Source organism: Trichogramma pretiosum, unplaced genomic scaffold (assembly GCF_000599845.2).
Source record: "Trichogramma pretiosum strain Unisexual culture from Peru unplaced genomic scaffold, Tpre_2.0 scaffold128, whole genome shotgun sequence".
NCBI classification, from domain to species: domain Eukaryota; kingdom Metazoa; phylum Arthropoda; class Insecta; order Hymenoptera; family Trichogrammatidae; genus Trichogramma; species Trichogramma pretiosum.
Window position 1 is genome coordinate 219,818 of NW_019640818.1, and position 19,524 is coordinate 239,341.

A 19,524-nucleotide genomic window follows, 5' to 3' on the forward strand; every position below is an offset into this window, starting at 1 on the left:
ATTTTCATCGATAGACGAGCAATAATATTTTTATTTGTGGTAACAGTTAAATTTAATTTTTTTAGGATATGTCCAATCTTTTTTACTGGACAATTTAAAGTTGTTCAAAAATATAAACTACATATAAATAAGACGTATTTATTTTATGCTCCTGATTCATCTTTAAAATTTTCGTAATTTTGCTATGTTTTATAACAATTACAAGTTGAATCAAAATAGTATTTTCGACAGAAATACTTATCCTTTAGGGTTTATTTTCATTCTACTCAGTTTATGAACACAACTGTTAACAAAGTCGTGACGTTCTTCTTTGAAATTAAGTGATACTTGATACTTTGCCAAAAAAATGCGAAATTATTTTAATTTGCTCTTCTTTATTGCTTTATCTACATTAGGTTAGTAATAAGAATTATAAAAAAGCAATGAAACATTTACACAAGCAGTTTTCAGTGAATAGAAAAACATTTTGAATACAGATATTTTTACACGAATGGAAACGATTGAAAAACACATTTTATAATTTCAAAAACAAATTGAAATCATGTTGCTTATTAAATAAGATTAATAAATTAGTTGAACGTTAAAGTTCTTTTTTGTTGCTAGAAATAAAAAATTCAATTCTCGTTCATTATTGTATGCTTAAAATATTTTTTAAACTTATTATGAAGTCGATTAAGATCATATTAATAATCATGTTAAATATTATAAAAATTATAAGTATCCATGCCGTCCTGGGATCATAATTTTAATTTCTATAAAAATAAGAAAAGATGAAAGAAGACTAGAGAAAATCAAGATAACCTAGGTTTGAAAGCAAAAATTTCTCAATACAATATCAACATAAGAATAAACGTTAAGATTGTTTTTTATACTTGATTGTTATTTGAAAATAAAAAGAACTAAAAAATATACAATTTTCTACTAAATTACACAATAATTGAATGTAAATGATTTATTAAGATTCTTAAATATCTGAATTCTATGTACATATTCCTATTTTTTAATCTTTAGCATTTGTATATTCAAATGTTTATACATCAGTTAAATAGATCTATAAATGAACCGACGCTGAATCGACAGATGAATCAGAAAGTTTTCATTGGAATTTCATATACAATTGACCATATAAATGAAGAATATGTTCCTATCATTGGGCATGTTCCTATATATAACTATTTAAAAATATAATCAATTTACTTAAAACTATAATTTATCTTCCACTCCTAATACATCAACGAAAAACATTTTCAATTTGAATGCTTTCAAGTTAGTTCTAACTTAATTTTAAAAAAAAATTTACTGACATAAGCAAGTCAATCAATTTTTCCGGACATCTTAACTAACTTGTGTACAAAGGACGCGATATTTACATTTAAATTTCCGTTTTTACCATATCTCAATCGAAATGAGAAAAATTATGAAAACTTATATTTTCAAAGATGTTCTTACCAATGGCGTTGTTTATAATTACACAAAACATTGAAAGAATTATTGGTACTTATTTTTCCTGGCAAATATTAAGCTTAAAGAAAAAGTTTTGACATGAAAGTCTGAGAATTGATTAAGGAACATGCTTAAAAGTTTACAGAATTTTCGGAAGTGATTTTAGGAAACCTAATTTTCCATATTTTTCGGAAATTGAAAAATTGTCTCGTTATTAAATTCTAAAAAAATGTGATGGCACCCTTCGAACAATTCTAAGAATTGAACAATTAAATAAACTCCAGTAAAGTTCGATTTCAATTGTATGAGCTGCTCCTCCACTTCGAGAGCATATGATAACAGTCCCTTCTAATACCCGTACTGCTGTTATGATCGAATTATAATGGACCGATGTCCCAGGTGCAAATAGATCTGAGCAAGTTCGGTCATGCTTATGCATGACATGCCCACCGTGCGTATATGTAACATCCCACGTAACACACGCGAGACATGGTCGGACCCAATAAATGGACTGTCTGTGTCATATCCAAAGGTGGACTTCTCCGAGGTCTTGGACTAGCTGCGTGAAAAAAAAGGACTAGAGAAAAAGCGCTGGAAATAATGAATCACTCGTATAGTATAAATTGAACGATTTATTAATACACACTCACACATTTAAACCAAAACAGATGAGGCCTGGCTAGTCAGCCGATCTGGCACATCAATTGTCATACAGGGCAGCAGCATCGGGGACTATATACACTATATAAAAACACTAAAACAGGATAACGAAATTCGTTACATGGATTTTTTTCCTGAGCGAATCCATACATTAACCGTCAATCTGATGGCAAAACCACCTCATTTCAAAGCGATTCATGATCACGGCAATAAACTGACAACTGGTAATGGTGAGGAATCTTCCCTTTCATTTATTTGTGTTAGTGGGGGGTTTCCTTCGTCTTCATGGGGGTATGGATGCCACTGGGTGATTTTCCACTCTTAGAAGTGGAGATATTCGAGTTCTAGCGAGCTCGAGGTGGAGTAGTTCGCTCGACTGGCATTGCATTAGAGCAGATTCATAGTACGAGTCTTCGTACTTAAAGGCCACACGTTGGGCCGCGAATTGATATGTTTGTGGCCTAAGTGATGGAGCGTTAAAAATACCATTGTCAGTAGCTTTGAAGAAGGCAACTTTAGCGCGGCACATCGTCTGACTCGAGAGCGCTTCCAAGCGAGGCTGGGTTTCCAAGTTTCGGGGTTCGAGCCGAATTGAAGTTCCAAGCTTGGCTGTCAGCTCCTCTCGGGTGAGAGGGGAATCTCGAATAGGTAGATCTGTCTGAATCTTAAGCGCTGGCGCAGTCCTATCGCTTGAGGGGGCATAATCCTCGCTCCGTGGCCACCTAGCGGCCGAAGTGAAAAGTTTAGGAAGGTGATGGAAAATAAAAATAAATTGTTAGCTGGTTGAACATAAGTTCTTTGTTAAGTCAAGGAAGTTCCTAACCAATCCAACAATCTGTCAACAACTCGTAGAGTTTTCAAATCTCTCTGGAAGTCCAAGAGACGTGCGTGTTCTCCGGTAATCCGAGAAAAGCACACGTCGCTTGGGTCTTGGTGACTCTGGTGAACCGAGTGCCAAACTGCCACATTAATTTTAAGTCTTCATTATTATTATTTATTCTTTTCCTTATTTTATTCCTTTCGTATCTATTCTTAGCAGATCTTAGCAATTTTTCTAATGTTTTGTCATAACTTAGAAATTGTTGCCTTTTATGTTGGTCGGACTGATCATTTTTTCACTCTTTGTATAGAATACTTTTAACATTGATCAAATTTACCGAATTTGGAATCAAAAAAATAATCAGTTGGTTCAAGATCTTTGTAAGATGATTCTGCGTCGTTCGCCTACTTCTGTACATTTGTCTAAAGGCACTTCTCAAAAATATGTCACCAACTCACCAACAACTTTACCTGTTATAAAACAGAACTGTGAAAAAAATCTGAGCATTGAAAAAAAAATTAAAGCATTAGCAAATTTATTTGAAAAAAAAGAACAAACAGTATCTGCATAGCGAACACTATTTTCACACAATGCAGAAAAATTTTAATTTTACCAAACAGCAAGTACGAAGACTTTTAGAAAAACTTGAAGTAAGTACACTAGATCTATAGGAATCATCGCTTAAGAAAATTTTTCAAGAGGACCAAATGAGATATTTCCAAATGAGAGGCTACAAGAAAGTTCCTAAATGGGGCTTTGATACTTTATTGAAAGCTTAAAAATTGAGATTTGCTTGTGATGCAAATCTATGTGCTTTTCATATCCAGTGTGTGTCTGGATATGAGAAGAATTTGAAATTGAATTGCCCCTTTTCTTGTTTTAGGACATTTGTAAGAAAAATGGAGAATTTAAACTTCAATCCAGGATGTGTCATTCTTGAAATATTTTTTAAAATTTTCATATGAATTGTACTTGTTTTAGAGATGAGTATTACTATTGTTTTGTAGTATTGTTTTATATTTTTGGAGTATTGTTTTTGTTACTTTGCCAGAACACAACCAAAATCAAACTTCAACTCATGCACTTGTCATAATGTTGGATGGCCTCGAAGCCCCATGAAAGTAAATAATATGATTCGATTTCACTCTTGGTTCTGTCGACAGGCGTGTCTTTAAAACAATTAGTGACGAAATCATTTTTAAAGTAGAAAATATTAGACTTAAAGTACATTATGTGACATAGGACATGGAGCCAGCCAACCAAGATATGAAGTTTTTCATCTTTCAAAAATTCAGAATATACATTCTCACAAAATTTTCCATCTAAAAACTGATATTAAGTCATTTTTTTCGGAATCACTCCGGGAATTTATAATACATGTATTATTTTTAGTTTAAAAATTCATCTTCGAGCATTTAATAATAATTATAATAAATTGCATTGAATTATATTCAATCTGACTGTTCAAAACCCTTTAAAATATATTTTAAAAAAGTTGAATTGTGAAAATTCATTTTTGTTCAAAAAGAAATCAAGTCGTTTTATTTTTCAATTTCAAATACCACGCTTTTAGTTGATTTCCGCTTCTGAAACATTTTTTGCAATATGGCGGACAGTTTGACGTATCACTTTATGAGATCAAAAGATGCAAGGAATAATATCATAAAAATCGTCCAAACGTACGCACTACGAAAGTACTTAAAAGTCTCAGTAGTGTCTGTTTGTTTCGTGCGCTGTAATTGGCCGGCGTTTGGGAGCCAAAACTGATTTATCTTTGTCACCAATTTTTCATGTCTTAGGATTACGAATGTGCAATAGAACTTAGTTCTATAATAGGTTTTATTAATAAAAGAGAAAATACAAGTCACTTTAGAGGAGTATAGCTTGCTGTACAGGTCAAGACCGAGTGTGGCAGCTTGTTTAGCCGTGAAGCTATGTAGAACGCCTCTGAACTTTAGTGATCAAATTCAAGGTCTAGATGTCAGCTTGTCAAATTGTAAAAAAATTGAAATTGAAAAGATTCGAATCAAATCAAGTCGAGAATGGCTTTAGGACTGTCCTTAATAGAAATCGTAATACTGTTACGTTGTGACTATTTGTTAGATAATAACCATGCACTTATCTTATTCTAACTGCCCAAAAATTCTCAAAGACACGTTTAAGGTTTGATACAAGACTTTTATTATAGAGTTTGCACATATGAAATGGATATTATATTTTTCTTACACTTTTAGTTATAATGTACTACGCGATTTGATTAGCAATAGCTCAGTTACAAAAACTACAATAAGGTGTTAGCCCGTGAAGACTGCAAGATGTTAGTGCGTCTATCAGAGAAAGCTAAATATTACAAAGATGCGCACTATAAATATAATAATTTTTGAATCCCAAATTACAGTTGAGCGATATTGGAAGAATACCCAAATTCGCGTTAGCTATCCCGTGACTAGCGCGTGGTATGATAACCCTTAAATTACATCATTCTTTTTATTACTCTTTTTGTCGCAAGGGAATTGTCATATTACTATGTCTACAGAAACGTTACATCGAAAAATTTGTGGTCGAGAAACAGCGCGATGCGACTCGTTTTTCGGATATAACAATACAGTAAATTTTCAAAACAAACATCGCATTATATGCAGCATTTTTTGAAATTATTTCTAAACGAATGTAAACATTTTTCGTGAGTATTTAAGGAAACGATACGGTGTTTAGAGTTCATAGACCTCATATGAGCGGCCATATCGATTGAGATAGTTTAAATTCATTTCTTTTATAGTAAAATATTTTCATACTACACCCGATGAACTATGTTATCACTTGCAACCCGATCTTAAAATGAGTTCGTCATCAATTTAATCCAATGTAACCTCCAAATTATCAGAATGATACCCTTTTTCACCTTAGTGGAGCAGAATTATGAACATTTGTCTACAACTTTATGTTCACTGTCCGTGGACTAGTTTTGTCCACTGAATCACGGAATGTCGTATGTTCATACATGTTCTGCACCGACCGAGATCGTGTTCCAATGGACAAAATTAGTCCACGGATAGTGTACTCGTCAAAATACGACAAATTTCAAGAAAATCAATATTTTATCAACCCTAAACGCCAAATTGTAGCTAAGTGGAAGAGGGTACTTTTTAAAGATTTTGAAACCCTATAGATTTATCTTGATTATAAACTAATGTCAGAATCGCGTGGCTAGTGAATCCAATTACAATATTTAATATTATAAAAAAGTAATGTAATAAGGATTTCCAAGCTTTGGTAGGAGTTCTTTTTTTGGTTGATCAGGTGTAATATGATCAAATTCTACTATCAAGAGAAAATATTTTAGATTACTTCGATTTATATGGACATTTTCAAATATCAGTTTGACGTACCATCTTGTCCTTTTAAGATGATAATTGCAACTCAACCCAAATTTAAACTTAATAGTGCACAAAGCAAAAAATTTGGTCATTAGTCATTAGTCATTAGTCATTAGTAATTAAAAACACAATCATAATTTCACATATAACAAGATGAATTTTTTGCAGATAAAAAAATCTTAATGGAGCAATTAGATGAATTCCCGAGTTCTGAACACAATATTAATTCAAATTATTCAAAATCAAAAAGTGATTTGGGTAAAACGCTCAATGGTGATGGTCAAACTTCAATCAAACTTTTAATTTTGAAAAAGTGTAATTATTTATTAATAAGCGAACCTTTTCAAGAAGATATTCATAATAATCAACTTTACAACTTGAATGAGTTTTCAATAAATCAATTATCATCAGAATCTCACAGAATGGCCACGAACATTAATAAAAGGTATGCTTATCCAAAATAATTTAATTTGTCGCTGAAAATGCTCGCATCATATTTTAAATTGCAATATCGTAACAATGATGAATCTCTTTCCATAAAGTGAAATAGTAAATTAATCATCGTCCCAGAGCAGTCATGATGTTAAGATATAACAGGCGATTTAAGATCGTACGAACTTACCTGTTAGTAAAGAGAAACCTTGAACTTTTAGCTCAGCCATGAGCCCAGGCGATACAAAAAATTTTTGCAAAAACGACCCGGTCTAATACCCAGTAACAAACAGTCCCGTAGAGGTGTCATCAGGAACATACCTACAGACCTGTCTGAGGTGGAACTTAAAAGTTCCTTAAAAAGTGATATAGCTATCAGCCACGTAACCAGATTAAATAAAAAGAGTAATGAAAAGGACAACTTACAAGGAAATAGTCAATGGATACCTACTACCTCTGTACTTGTGTATTTTGAAGGTGACACTCTGCCTAATGCTGTTTCTCTATACCATGTTTTAACAAATGTTAGTCCATTTTTTAAGAAAACAGTGCAGTGCTTGAAGTGTTATAAATTTGCTCACATCGCCAAGTTCTGTCGTGGCAAACCACACTGCCCTGAGTGTGATGAGGAAAAGCATACGGATCACATATGTCAAGTTACTTGTCCTAGATGTCTCAACTGTAAAGGCAATCACAAAGCAACCAGTAAAGATTGCCCCATTTTTAAGAAACATGAGGCCGTTAATTACTTAATGGCATATGAAAACTTATCATATTTTGAAGCCAAACAAAAAATATTTGGCAGCAAATCTAGTCCTGCACCTACCATAGAACACTTTCCATGTATAAACAATTCTAGATCAGCTTATAGACCTACTGTTAGTTACAGTAATATCTTGAAAGATTCAGTCTCTCCTGCCAAAAACAATTTGACAGAAATAAATATGACTCTGCAACAGAAACAACAAAAGCAGCAACAACTGCAGCATCATCAACAACAACAGCTGCAACAGCAGCAACAGCAGCAAAAGTTGATTCTACACAAGGAAGCTGATAATTATGATGTTGTTGTACTAATTGAAACTTGGCTACAGGACACTAAATCCTTCAATTTAAAAGGCTTTAATGTTGTTAGGTTTGACCGTTAAACTGGCAATGGAGGCGGTTTGGCTATTTGCATCAGGAACAACCTTTTCTATGAAAATACGAAAATCAACTTCTCAAGTCCTATTTTGGAAATAGGTTCGGTTGTTATTCATCTAAGTTCTGACAAACTCTTATTAAAAGCATGCTACAGAACACAACGCATAAATAACCAAGATTACAATCTTACTATAAATACATGGAACAATTTAATAAGAGCAATTGTTAATCATGACACTAAATATTTTATATTAGGTGGCGACTTCAATGCTCATCACCCTTTATGGGGTAGCGACAAGGCCTGTGAAAATGGTAACATCATCTCAGACAATTTGGATCCGGATAACATCATTTTACTCAACGACAGAAGTCCAACGCACTTTAGCTTATCTTACCAGGGTTTCTCCGAATCATGTATCGATTTGACTTTTTGCTCTCCAAATCTTTTTTCTAAATGTGCATGGAAGACCTTGGATGATAGCTGGAAGAGTGACCATTATCCCATTGTAATTGAAATGAATGATAAGCTCCAATTTCAACATAGAGTACAATATAGATATAATTTGCGCAAAATGAATTGGGACCAATTCTATCAGATTCTTGATCAAAACAAAGCTTTTTTCAACAGTCTTCAATATACAAATCAGATTTTACCTCTCAAATATGAACTATTTGTCAACTTTCTCCACGAAGCAATTACTGATACTCTACGAATCAACAACAATGTTCAACATAACTCAAAAATCAAGTTAAAAGGCATGTGCAGAAACAACAAATCCAATTGTATTTGGTGGAATGAATCCTGTGATAAAGTCGTTCGCTAGAGGAAAGCAGCATTTAAATTTATTAAATATAGATTCACAATTGAGAAGTTTATTGAAGTCAAAAGACTTGATGCGTGTGTCACCAGAACATTGCGTGAAGAAAAGCATCGTTCCAATCCTTTTGTAGCAAAATATTTCCTAGAACTAAAACCAGTGGAGTTTGGAAAACAATCAAAAGGTTCAACAATAGTTTTAGAGAAACTGACTCAAACGCAACAAAACTAGATAAAAATATGCAGGAAACTATTACCAAACTCACTTCTCCAAAATCCATTTCCACGAATGCTCTGCATAGCTTAAGTATTATGGATGGCAATCATAATAATACACACGATCATGAAGTATTGTGTGATTTATTCTCATATGAAGAGTTCCAATTTGTTCTGAGCAATATTAACCTGAAATCGTCTCCGGGCCTCGACGGAATCAGCTACGAAATTATATGCATGCTACCTGAATTTTTTCAAAGAGTCTTACTGGATCTACTCACCGACATTTATAACAGTCAGTACTTTCCTCCAGATTGGAATAACTATTTAGTTCTCTTTATACCTAAAGGCAATTCTGACAAGGTTCGTCCAATACCGTTTGCCTCGTGCATCTTAAAAATTTTAGAAAAGCTAATAAAAGGAAGATTACAACGGTGGCTCGAAAAGAATGACATTCTATCAGAAACGCAATTTGGATTTCGGAAAAATAAGTCCTGCATTGACAATCTTAATATTTTAGTATCAGACATCCAGAAAAATTTTTATACTAAGGACACAGTATCAGCATTATTTCTCGATATCAAGGGAGCCTTCGATAACGTGGTACCTGATATCTTGATCGATGACTTAATTGAACTGAACCTCCCTAAAAAAATTATAACATTTATCAAAAATGTAATATACGAAAGGAAAGTTACATTTTGTACTTTGACAGAAATTTTAGAGAAAAAAGTCGATAAAGGGCTACCTCAAGGAAGCGTTTTGAGTCCGATTCTTTACTCTATTTATACAAGGAACATCGACAGAGATCTTAACAATTCAGTATCTATGCTTCAGTTTGGTGATGACATTGTGATATATAATAGTAAACCAGTGATATATGAGGAGCAAGTAAAGCAGCTCAAAGAAGAGAATTCAAAACTTCTAGTCCACTTGAAGAAAAGAGGTTTGGAGGTCGCTCCGGAGAAGTATGTACTCATTATTTTTGATAAGGCAAATTTTTCCAAAAATGTATCTATTCAAGTCAATGACAAGTTAATTGAGCCTTCTGTCAAAACTAGGTTTTTGGGAATGATACTTGATTCCCACTTGAAGTGGAACCATCACACCGATAATCTAGTTGTAAGATGTAAAAATAGTTTAAAAATTCCAAGTTTTCTAAGATCTACGTAGTGGGGAGCGAACCCCGAGACACTACTAACATTGTACAAATCATTAATCCGGTCTAAAATTGAGTATGGCGGATTTTTAATGTTTCCTAGTGATTCTAAAATTATTGATAAACTTCAGAAGGTACAGAACATTGGAATAAGACTTGCTATGGGTTATAGGAATAGCACTCCCATCAATGTCATGACTACTGAATCAAAAATCCCATACTTAAAGTGTAGATTGAAGCTGGTCTGCTACAAATTTCTCTTAAGATGCTTGGCTAATGACCAATCGCTTTTATTGAACAATCTCGAAAAATTAGTTGAATTAAGTGAAAATTTTAGATACTCTCATAATTTTTCTCCACCTTTGACAATGGAATGTTACTTAAATATCTGGTTCCTTTAAGATTTAATTTTTCATTCAAACAAACATATTAAATATATCAATAACTATGAAAACAACATCTATAGTCACGTTAACAGTTGGTAAACAAATTTCAAAAGATACTAAACCAGACAAAAAATTTAACGATATTTATCCTCCAGACAAAGTAAACAACACGTATATATTCACTGATGGATCTAAAATGTTTGTCAATAATCAAGCGTGTGTAGGCCTTGCATCTTGGAGCTTCTCTCAAGAATTTCGTATGTAAATTAGCATACTCAGCTTCGATCTTTACTGCAGAGTGTTATGCTTTAATTTTAGTTATAGAAAAAATTATCGAAAAGAAACAAGGCAACTATACTATTTTTTCTGATTCAGAAAGTGTGTTAAAAGCAGTTAGCCTTTTTTTTCGGAATCTGTATTAATATATATGTTAAGACATAAACTAGCTTTAGCTTTTAGACTTAATATAAAAATATCCCTTGCGTGGATTCCTTCACATATGGGGATTCATGGCAATGAAGAAGCTGATCTACTAGCCAAAACAGCAGCTAGAGACGGTTCTTTGCTCGACAGACCGATAGCAGTGACTGACCTGGTCAGTAACTTTAAACAAGTGTGTTTAAATGAAAGTAATGATATGTGTCTTGAATTAAGTAATTTCAAAGGATCATTTTATTTTGAATACTTTTATATAAAACAGAATAAGTCATGGTTTGCTGGTCTCGGTCTGTCGAGGAAGACTATTGTTCGTATTAATAGATTAAGGAGTAATCACTCCTCATTAAAATCTAGTCTTTTGCGCAAAAATATCGTTCAAGATTCAAACTGCGAATGTGGTAAAGATTATAATACTACCTCGCATAAATCTCGCAATAAGTTTGTCTTTACCGATCTGACCCTTCGATATCATCGATATCGCGCATCTGTCTGTGTTTCAGGGTTGCAGAATTTTTAATTTCAGCATTACAAAGTCCATTATGGAAGAAAATTGTAATAGAAATTATTTTTCATTCTCAATTAATTGTAGTGGGAATTAAAATGATTGTTTCATTCTCATTACTTGTGGTTCAGAATCGAATTTTTGTTTCATTACACATTAATTGTAATCAGGAATGATTTTGATCTTTCATTCAAAATCTTTTTTGTACTGGAATTTGGAATTCAAAGTAAATTTGGCAGAGCCACCAAACGACAATATATCGGATTTAGATAGATTTCCACGGGTAAAAAGATTATTTAAAGCACTGTATGGCATAAGTTCACATTTACGGCACGCTTTTCTGTGGCATAAGTCGCACATTCTGGCGCCAGTAAGACTCATGACTCATGACTCGGAAAAGGGGGCATAAATGTGAACTTTGCACAGTACTATAAAATGTTGTTCGATACTCGGGCCATAGGGGATACTTGCCAGAGCTCCGGCCACGCGCCTTCTCGCTGGCCTTTGCAAGGTGCACGTCGAACCGCAGTCTGGCGTCGATGTGTAGTCCCAAATAGCGGATGTGGAGAGCCGATTTTATGTGGCAGTTCCCCACTGTGATGGTGATTGACTCCATCTTCTTTCTGCTGGTGAGCAACAGGACTTCTGTCTTTTGATCGGCGGTTTCCAAGCCGAGCCGAAGGAGCGCCTCTCGGACCCGACCGACAGCAGCGTTCAGGTGGTTTTCGATCCGCCAGAGGTACTTGTCCACCGCGACCAACGCGATGTCGTCTGCGAAGCCTACGATGTTGACACTGAGCTGTAGGTTGAGGCGCAGGATGGCGTCATACATCACGTTCTACAGTGTTGGCCCTAGAACTGACCCTTGAGGCACGCCCGCCATGACGCTGCCGACCTCGGGCAATGCCTCGCCGGGTTGTTTTTTCCGATCCCCACTCCGTCGACCAGGCGTTGAAGTCGCCCGCCACGACCAGTGGTCTTCTGCCCTGAGCCTCATCTGCGATGTTGCTCAGAAGGACCGCGAACTCGGCGTCAGAGAGTCTCGGTGGAGCGTAGACGCTGAAGATGTAAATTCCGCGTACTCGAGCCCATGAGTAGAACGGGCTTGCTCTCACTGGTCTCTCCTGCACCTGGTTACCTCTGAGCACCCATATGGCGGCTTGTTTGTCGATCCAAGTCCTTCATCCGGTGGTTGAAGGTTCCGATACTGATCGCTGACTATGGCGAGGTCGAACTTGTGCTCCAGTACGGTCTGCTCCAATGAGCTCTGGGCAGACATACCGTGATTGAGATTGAGCTGGATTATCTTCATAATCGACAGGCTTGTGGTGTCTCGCCTGTTCGTGGGCAGCTCGGGCCGGCGGACGTGTGATCGTCTGGGCCTTGTCCTTGACAGAATACGCACGTCGGCCGGGCTTTGCAATCCTTTGCCTGGTGGCCCTCTTTGGCGCAGCGGTAACACAGTCCTGTACGGTCGGGTCCTCTGCATCTGGCGGTGACGTGCCCGGGGCTCCAGCATCGAAAGCAGCGCAGTCTTTCCACTCGACTGTAAATGCGGCAGCTTACCCAGCCGATTCTTATGTGGCCTAGCTTTATCGCTTGGGCCGCAAGATCGTCAGGCAGCACAACCACGGCCGTCAAAGTCCCAGCGTAGGCATTTCGGAGGGATCTGACGGCTTCCAGATCGAGGTCAGGGCGGCCCAGCTGTGTGCGTAGAGCATCTCGGACTCCCTCCTTAGTGGCACATTCGTCTAGATCTTTGATTTCGATCGATGTGGTATGTCGGAGGGCACTGGCCGAGGCCGTATCACCGAGCGCCGTCTCCAGCTCTGTTTTTAGGGCCGAGACGTTTTCGACGCCTTTATTCAATTGCATTACCAGGGCTCCTGACGGACTGTGTCTGATGGACTTGACACTCTTTCCTACTGTGTCCTGGAGCGATGGGTCCGCGTAGATACTCTGCGATAGTACGGTGATCGTTAGGTGGTGGACCTCTGCTGTGCTACAGCACCTGCTTGGACGTTGACTTCGCTGCTTGGCTACTCGGTCACCCTCAGTGACTTGGACTGCTAAATAACACACGCACAAAAGGGTATCGAACAAAAACTGCACTGGTAAATCGCGACTAGGGAAAAGGCGGGAAGTAAGGAAAACGTGATGGATTTATCTTACTAGAAGTAAGTATAATCCGCGCCAGCCGTGTAAGTTTAACTTTCTATGAGCGAGATCGAATACCGAAGTATGTTCTCAGTAGTTAAATTATTTACACGGACTTGTCGCACGACTCAAACACTCGAACACTCGGAAGTGGCAGCGATAAATTGTCGTATAAGGAAAAAGTGACTCGTGTCTCAATCACCACGATGGTCGGTGATAGGAGCTTGACAAGAATACAAGATACTGGGGTATTTGTATTCCTATTGTCATGTGATGCTTTTTTTTGCTTGTGCAGCCCTATAAAAAGGTCAAGTGCGAGCGCTCGACATGCGCTCGATCGGAGTTTCGCGCCGGCTAATTTCCCACTAAATCCCGGTAATTCGATGCGCGCGCCTATGGTATAATAGGCGCAAAAGAGAGCGATCATCTTCTCAACTTGCTGATTCGACGTCGCATCTCTTGTGCTTCTGCCTCGGCCGCCGTGTGGGGGTCGCAGCATCGCTCTCTCCTTGCGTACTTGCGGTCGCGGCTCTCCTGCCGTGTGCGTGGGGGAGTCGCGAGTCAGCCTCAACGTATGCAAATGCATTGCGTAAGGGAAAATGCGAGTGCGGTGAGATCGCTTCTCCTTCTGCGATCCACGAGCACTCATTTGCACATGTACGTTTGTACGGCATTTTGCCGTTTACTAGGCGCAATTTGCTAAATACGTTGCAATATATGCGGGCTCGATCTAATGCGCCGGTGTGCGTTGGCCGCTTACACTCACACATACATTCAAGCGACAGCTCTCGCCTGTCTCTGTGTTTGTCTTACACACATGTGCGAGTACACACACTCGAGATACATATATGTGCGCTGTCGTATGCCTACCAGCCTCACGTAGCGTAGTGTACATTTAGTCTGTACCGCCTCTTCGCTCGCGAGATCAAGCGTCTAACGTGTTCGTTTGACAGTCTTATTTTAATTATTATATTTAAATTTTACCATACTTAATGCTAGGTTATTGGTATATAACACTTCTGCTGTTTTTAAAGCCCTTAACATTTCTCTTTCCGTCACTTTGATATAAAGTCAACCGTACTGAACTGCGACGCACGCAGTGACTAATTACCTACTAACTTAGCAAAATCATGAATAGTACAGCTAGATTTATTAACCACGCATTTTAGCAAGGACAGCAAATTTTCTTTCTTTTTACTTGTTAATTCTAATGCACCTTTAATTGAGTCAATAATTACACCTAAAAACTTAACTTTATTGCTAGGCACTATGGCTGATTTTTCAAAATTTGCCACGAAGCCTAAGCTCTGAAAAAGTTTAATAGCTTCATCCGCATGTGTCGCGCAAGCCTGCTTCTGAACGAATGGTTCTGATTCTTCCAGTTGTTCTGCTTCTGATACGGCTTGTTGTTGGATCTCTGGTTGTAGCCTTCAAAATACAGCTTTTGTCAGGTCTGTCCGTCGGTAGGCGTATTGAAATTGCCCTGGTTGCTCGACAGCGGCCTTCTGTCGAACGGGGGCTTCCCGTTTCCCTGGTACCTCGTGGACGTAGGCGCCGACTGCTTCTGTGCTTCGAAGATGCTCTCGGTTTCTTTAAACTTTTTCAGTTTGTATTCGAGGTTACTGCCGAACAAGGAGGAATCCGACCTTGTCTGCTTTAAAAATTCTCGAGTTCCTTTTGTCTCGATGAGTGGAATAATGCAGGCCCTTCTTGACTGCGTATGATTGAAATGAGCCTCTGCCATTAGCTTGGTTGCGTCGGCCATCCGGTCCAAAAAAACGTCAATATCGACGCCCTCATTGATGCCTTCATTGATTATTGTGAGGCCTGCACCCAATGCAGTGAGCGCCGAAGCTATTAATTTTTGAGTCTCATATTTGTACTTGTCTTTCTTCAGCGTCTTTTCCTTTCGCTTAGACCTCAGCTGACGATTGAGATCCGGAGCTTTGAGTTCCTCGGGCACCTCGTATTTTGAAAAAAGTTTGTCCTTCTCCTCGGACATCAGACTGTTGTGATAGTAGTATTTTAGGTTATCCAGAAGCTTCTCGTGAATGTCAACTTTGATTGCGCTCGACGTGCCTGGATCTTACCCTAGCACTGCTTGCATCACCTCTGACAATTTTTGATTTGCACTGGAAGCCTTATTTTCCTTCTCCGGCTCCATATTTTCATGCTCTGTTAAAAAAACACATCAGCAATCAGTACGAGAAAACAACTTTATTCTTCGTGACGCGAGAGAACAAAGAAATTGGCGTGGGGCCTGTGGGTCGCGAGGACCTTCAACTCGGAAAGGTTATGTACTACTCTTGGCATGAATATGTATTGGCTCTAGGCCTATCTGCTAAGGACTGCTGCTCTAAGAATGCGAGCCACCGAGTAACGAAAAAGACAAGTATCTCTGTCTCTATGGCGCCAAAAAGGCAATATGCCGCTGGGGCCACGATGCCACTGAGGGCAAGATGCCGCTCGCGGTGTCACGCCATTTTTTTCTAGATAACTTGTAGAATATTCAGTAAAAATTTCAGGGCAAAATATTGAAACCGAGCTGAGATATAGCGATTTGAAGTCAAAATTTTATTAATTTTGAGTTATGAAAATTTCGTCGTTTTCCTCGTTTATTTATATGTTCCCCCACTCGAATCGAAAAAATATTAATTATTTCTCATGTAGAATGTTGTAACAAACATTTTGATACCACATGTGCACGGTCGCTAATGAGTTAGGGGTATCTCGCTAAATAACGCACTTTTCGAGGGTAAGCCGCTCGCCTAATAAACCGACCCCAGATTCGGATTCAGCGACCCCAAAAACAAAGTCCACTAGATCCAGTCGGTGGATTTGAACATTTTTTTTGTGTGGCTTTGTTATTTTTCAAAAAGTTTTTATTTCTCAATACAACGTAATATTTTCATTTTTTATTATTCACAATTGATTTGATAGCACTGCATGGTTTAAGTTCACGTGTAAGGTACGCTTTTCCGTGACTTAAGCTGCTCATTATTGCACCGCGACACTATTATGAGCACCTTATATCTCGCCAAAGGGGGCCTAAACGTGAATTTAGCACGGCGCTATAAAAAAGCATAGGATACTTATAACTCAAGCAGCCCATTTTTAACAAGGCACTAGCACCCTCGCAACACAATGACGATAGGAACAGTAAAATATATAAGGAAATCTCTGGAATTTTTAATAAGTTCTGTGATAAATTCTAAGATTCCATCGTGTTTTAGTTAAAAACTCGAAAAATTTCCTTATATAATTTTGTGTTCCCGTCGCCACTTTTTGTACCTAAAATCATATTTCACTAATTGAAATTATCATAACTTTAAAACGAGGACCCATGGACGTTTTATTTGTACCTAAGACGACGACGATGATTATGAAAATATTCATAATTTTTTTTTGTAATATCTATCGGTATTTCGATAGTTGCCATTATCCGTATATATTAGTATTTACAGGAATTCTCCTGCCGATTTACAATTATTTTAAATCTTGTGTTCATCCCCCACCTTCCCATATTAACAATAGTTTTGACTTAATTGAAAAAGTAAGACATCTCAAAATCCCACCTAATTACGTGTTTATATCAATGGACGTGGTTAGTTTATTCACTAATGTGATGTTGGAGGATGTTCTATCTAGTTTGGATCGTAGATATGACGAGATTGCTAAGAAATCAAAGATTCCCTTTGCGGATGTCATTGACTGTACAAAATTTCTTTTTGACAATGTTTATTTTTCTTTTAATGGAAAATTTTATAAACAAGTCAGGGGTTCACCGATGGGTTCGAATATTTCGCCGTTTTTTGCGGACCTTGTATTGTCGGATCTTGAGTCTTATTGTTGGAAAAAGTTGCAAAAGGAATTTGGTATCGAGCCGTTATTTTCATATAGATATGTTGACGACGGTTTCGCTTTTGTGAGGGTTGAGCATATTGATACCATTCTGGGAGTGTTTAATGGTCACAATAGACATATACAGTTCACTCATGAGGTAGAAGTTGGTGGTTCTTTGAATTTTCTAGACGTAAGGTTTACTCGTAGTGGAATGAACATCGTTACTGACTGGTATGTGAAGGAGATTTCGTCACAGAGAACTATAAACTTCTTATCTAATCATCCTGAGCAATTAAAAATCAACACTGTCTATAACTTGGTAGATAGAGCGTTGCTCTTGTCTGACCCAAAATTCCACCGACATAACATATTAAGAATACGCAACATTTTGCGAATGAATGATTACCCTGATCAATTTGTGGATGCGATGATTGATAAACGCATGCATTGTTTAAAGCGTTGACGTCTTGATTGTAATAGCGTGGACTTATCACCGAGTAATCAAAAACATGTCATCTTAACTTTACCTTATAACTCTGAATTTGTCAGATTCACGTCTCGCTTGCTGAATAAGCATCGCGTGAAGATTGTTACTTCCATCGGTAACAAGATTAATAATATTGTATCTTTGGGTAAAGATAGAACCGCCAAAGTTGATAGGGTCAACTCTGTATATAAGTTAGATTGTAAGTCCTGCGAGGCGACATATATAGGTCAGACAAAGAGAGCGTTAAAAAAACGGATGTATGAACATAAAAATAATAATAATCCTGACTCGGTAGTGAATTTGCATACAACTCGTCACGACCATCAGTTTGATTTTGACAATGTACAGATCATTCATTCGGAAAGCAATCGTCATAAGAGCTTGATTGCTGAAATGTTATATATTAAGAAACATAAACACTCAATCAATAAAATTGAAGATACTGACAAACTTAAGTCTGTTTATAAAAATTTAATAGAATATTGTCGTTAACTGTCCTTTCTTATGTTTATGCGTGATACATGTAGTGTGTGTTGTAAGATGGTCTCAGTTTTATACTCACCGTCCTCGTGACTAGGTCTGTATAGTCTATGTATATTAATATGTAAATTTATATTTATCAATTTTTTATATTGACTGTTGTATGTATAATTGTGTCCTTAGCCTGATAAGATCGAGAAAACTCTCGACGAAACGTCGCTCAATAAAACACGAGAATAAATTTGACTAACTTGGTTTGTGCCAGGTTGACACCATCACCTTGTCTTTTATTCTATCATATTGCCTAAACGGATCGGCAGGAGAATTCCTGTAAATACTAATTATAATTTTTCGTTATAATAATATTCATAATTTTTTGTTAAAGTTTGCCAGCTTGGTGCTACTGCACCTCTTGAATACTAATATATTTCTCTATATTAAAAATCGCTATTTTTACCTATGAAAAAAATAAAAATATTTTATAGTCATAATTGAAGTAATTTATTTCAGAAGATTTCCGCTCAACTTTACTCTTGCTACATTAGAGAAGCTTCACGGAAATGGGAGATATCAAATTTTACGAAACAGCTTGAAAAAGATTAATATGTGCCTTTTAAAATTTAAAATCTGCAGTTTGTTTGATTTTTCTCAAAATTTCGTAAAGTATGACTGCAGAACGTTCTATCTTGATGATAAGCATTTTGATTGGATTAAAACAATGGAAAGTATCAATAACATGGATGGAAAGAATAGGATTGGATCTGACAGTCACAATTTACTACCAAAAGAAAATTTAGATGAAGAGCAAACAATTGGACCTTATGATCAAATGAGTAACCACCAAGTTGACTCTACAACTATGAAGAAAAAAAAACGAGAAATTGAAGATTTTAAAGAAGATTTTAGTACTATGATTCCAGAATATGATACGCAAAATAAATACAATATAAAAGTGCGAGCATAATATATTGAAAATATGAAATAAATAATTTTTTTTAATCACTGTATTAAATTAAAACCCGACCTAATCTTCAAATAATTTTTCCTATTATCAGCTACAATTCCGCACTAATTTTATGGTGCGGTAACAAAAAAGAGTCACAAAAAAACCGTTTCTGAATATTCGGGAAAAAAATTATGTATCAAAAAATGATACAAATAAGA

The 19,524-nt window shown here is 36.8% G+C and overlaps 1 protein-coding gene across 1 annotated transcript; it reads left to right on the forward strand.

Moving 5' to 3' along the window:
• Window positions 1-306: 306 nt before the first annotated feature.
• Window positions 307-19,324, forward strand: LOC106649154. Its single transcript, XM_014366430.2, has 3 exons — window positions 307-395; window positions 6,469-6,745; window positions 18,871-19,324. The coding sequence occupies exons 1-3, from the start codon at window positions 347-349 to the stop codon at window positions 19,322-19,324; spliced, it is 780 nt and encodes a 259-aa protein (XP_014221916.2). The 5' UTR covers window positions 307-346.
• The last annotated feature ends 200 nt before the right edge of the window (window positions 19,325-19,524 follow it).

Coding starts and splice junctions, on each gene's coding strand:
- LOC106649154 (XM_014366430.2), top strand. CDS start 347: ATGCGAAATTATTTTAATTTGCTCTTCTTTATTGCTTTATCTACATTA. Junction 396..6,468: donor TATTGCTTTATCTACATTAG/GTTAGTAATAAG, acceptor AATTTTTTGCAG/ATAAAAAAATCTTAATGGAG. Junction 6,746..18,870: donor GCCACGAACATTAATAAAAG/GTATGCTTATCC, acceptor AATTTATTTCAG/AAGATTTCCGCTCAACTTTA.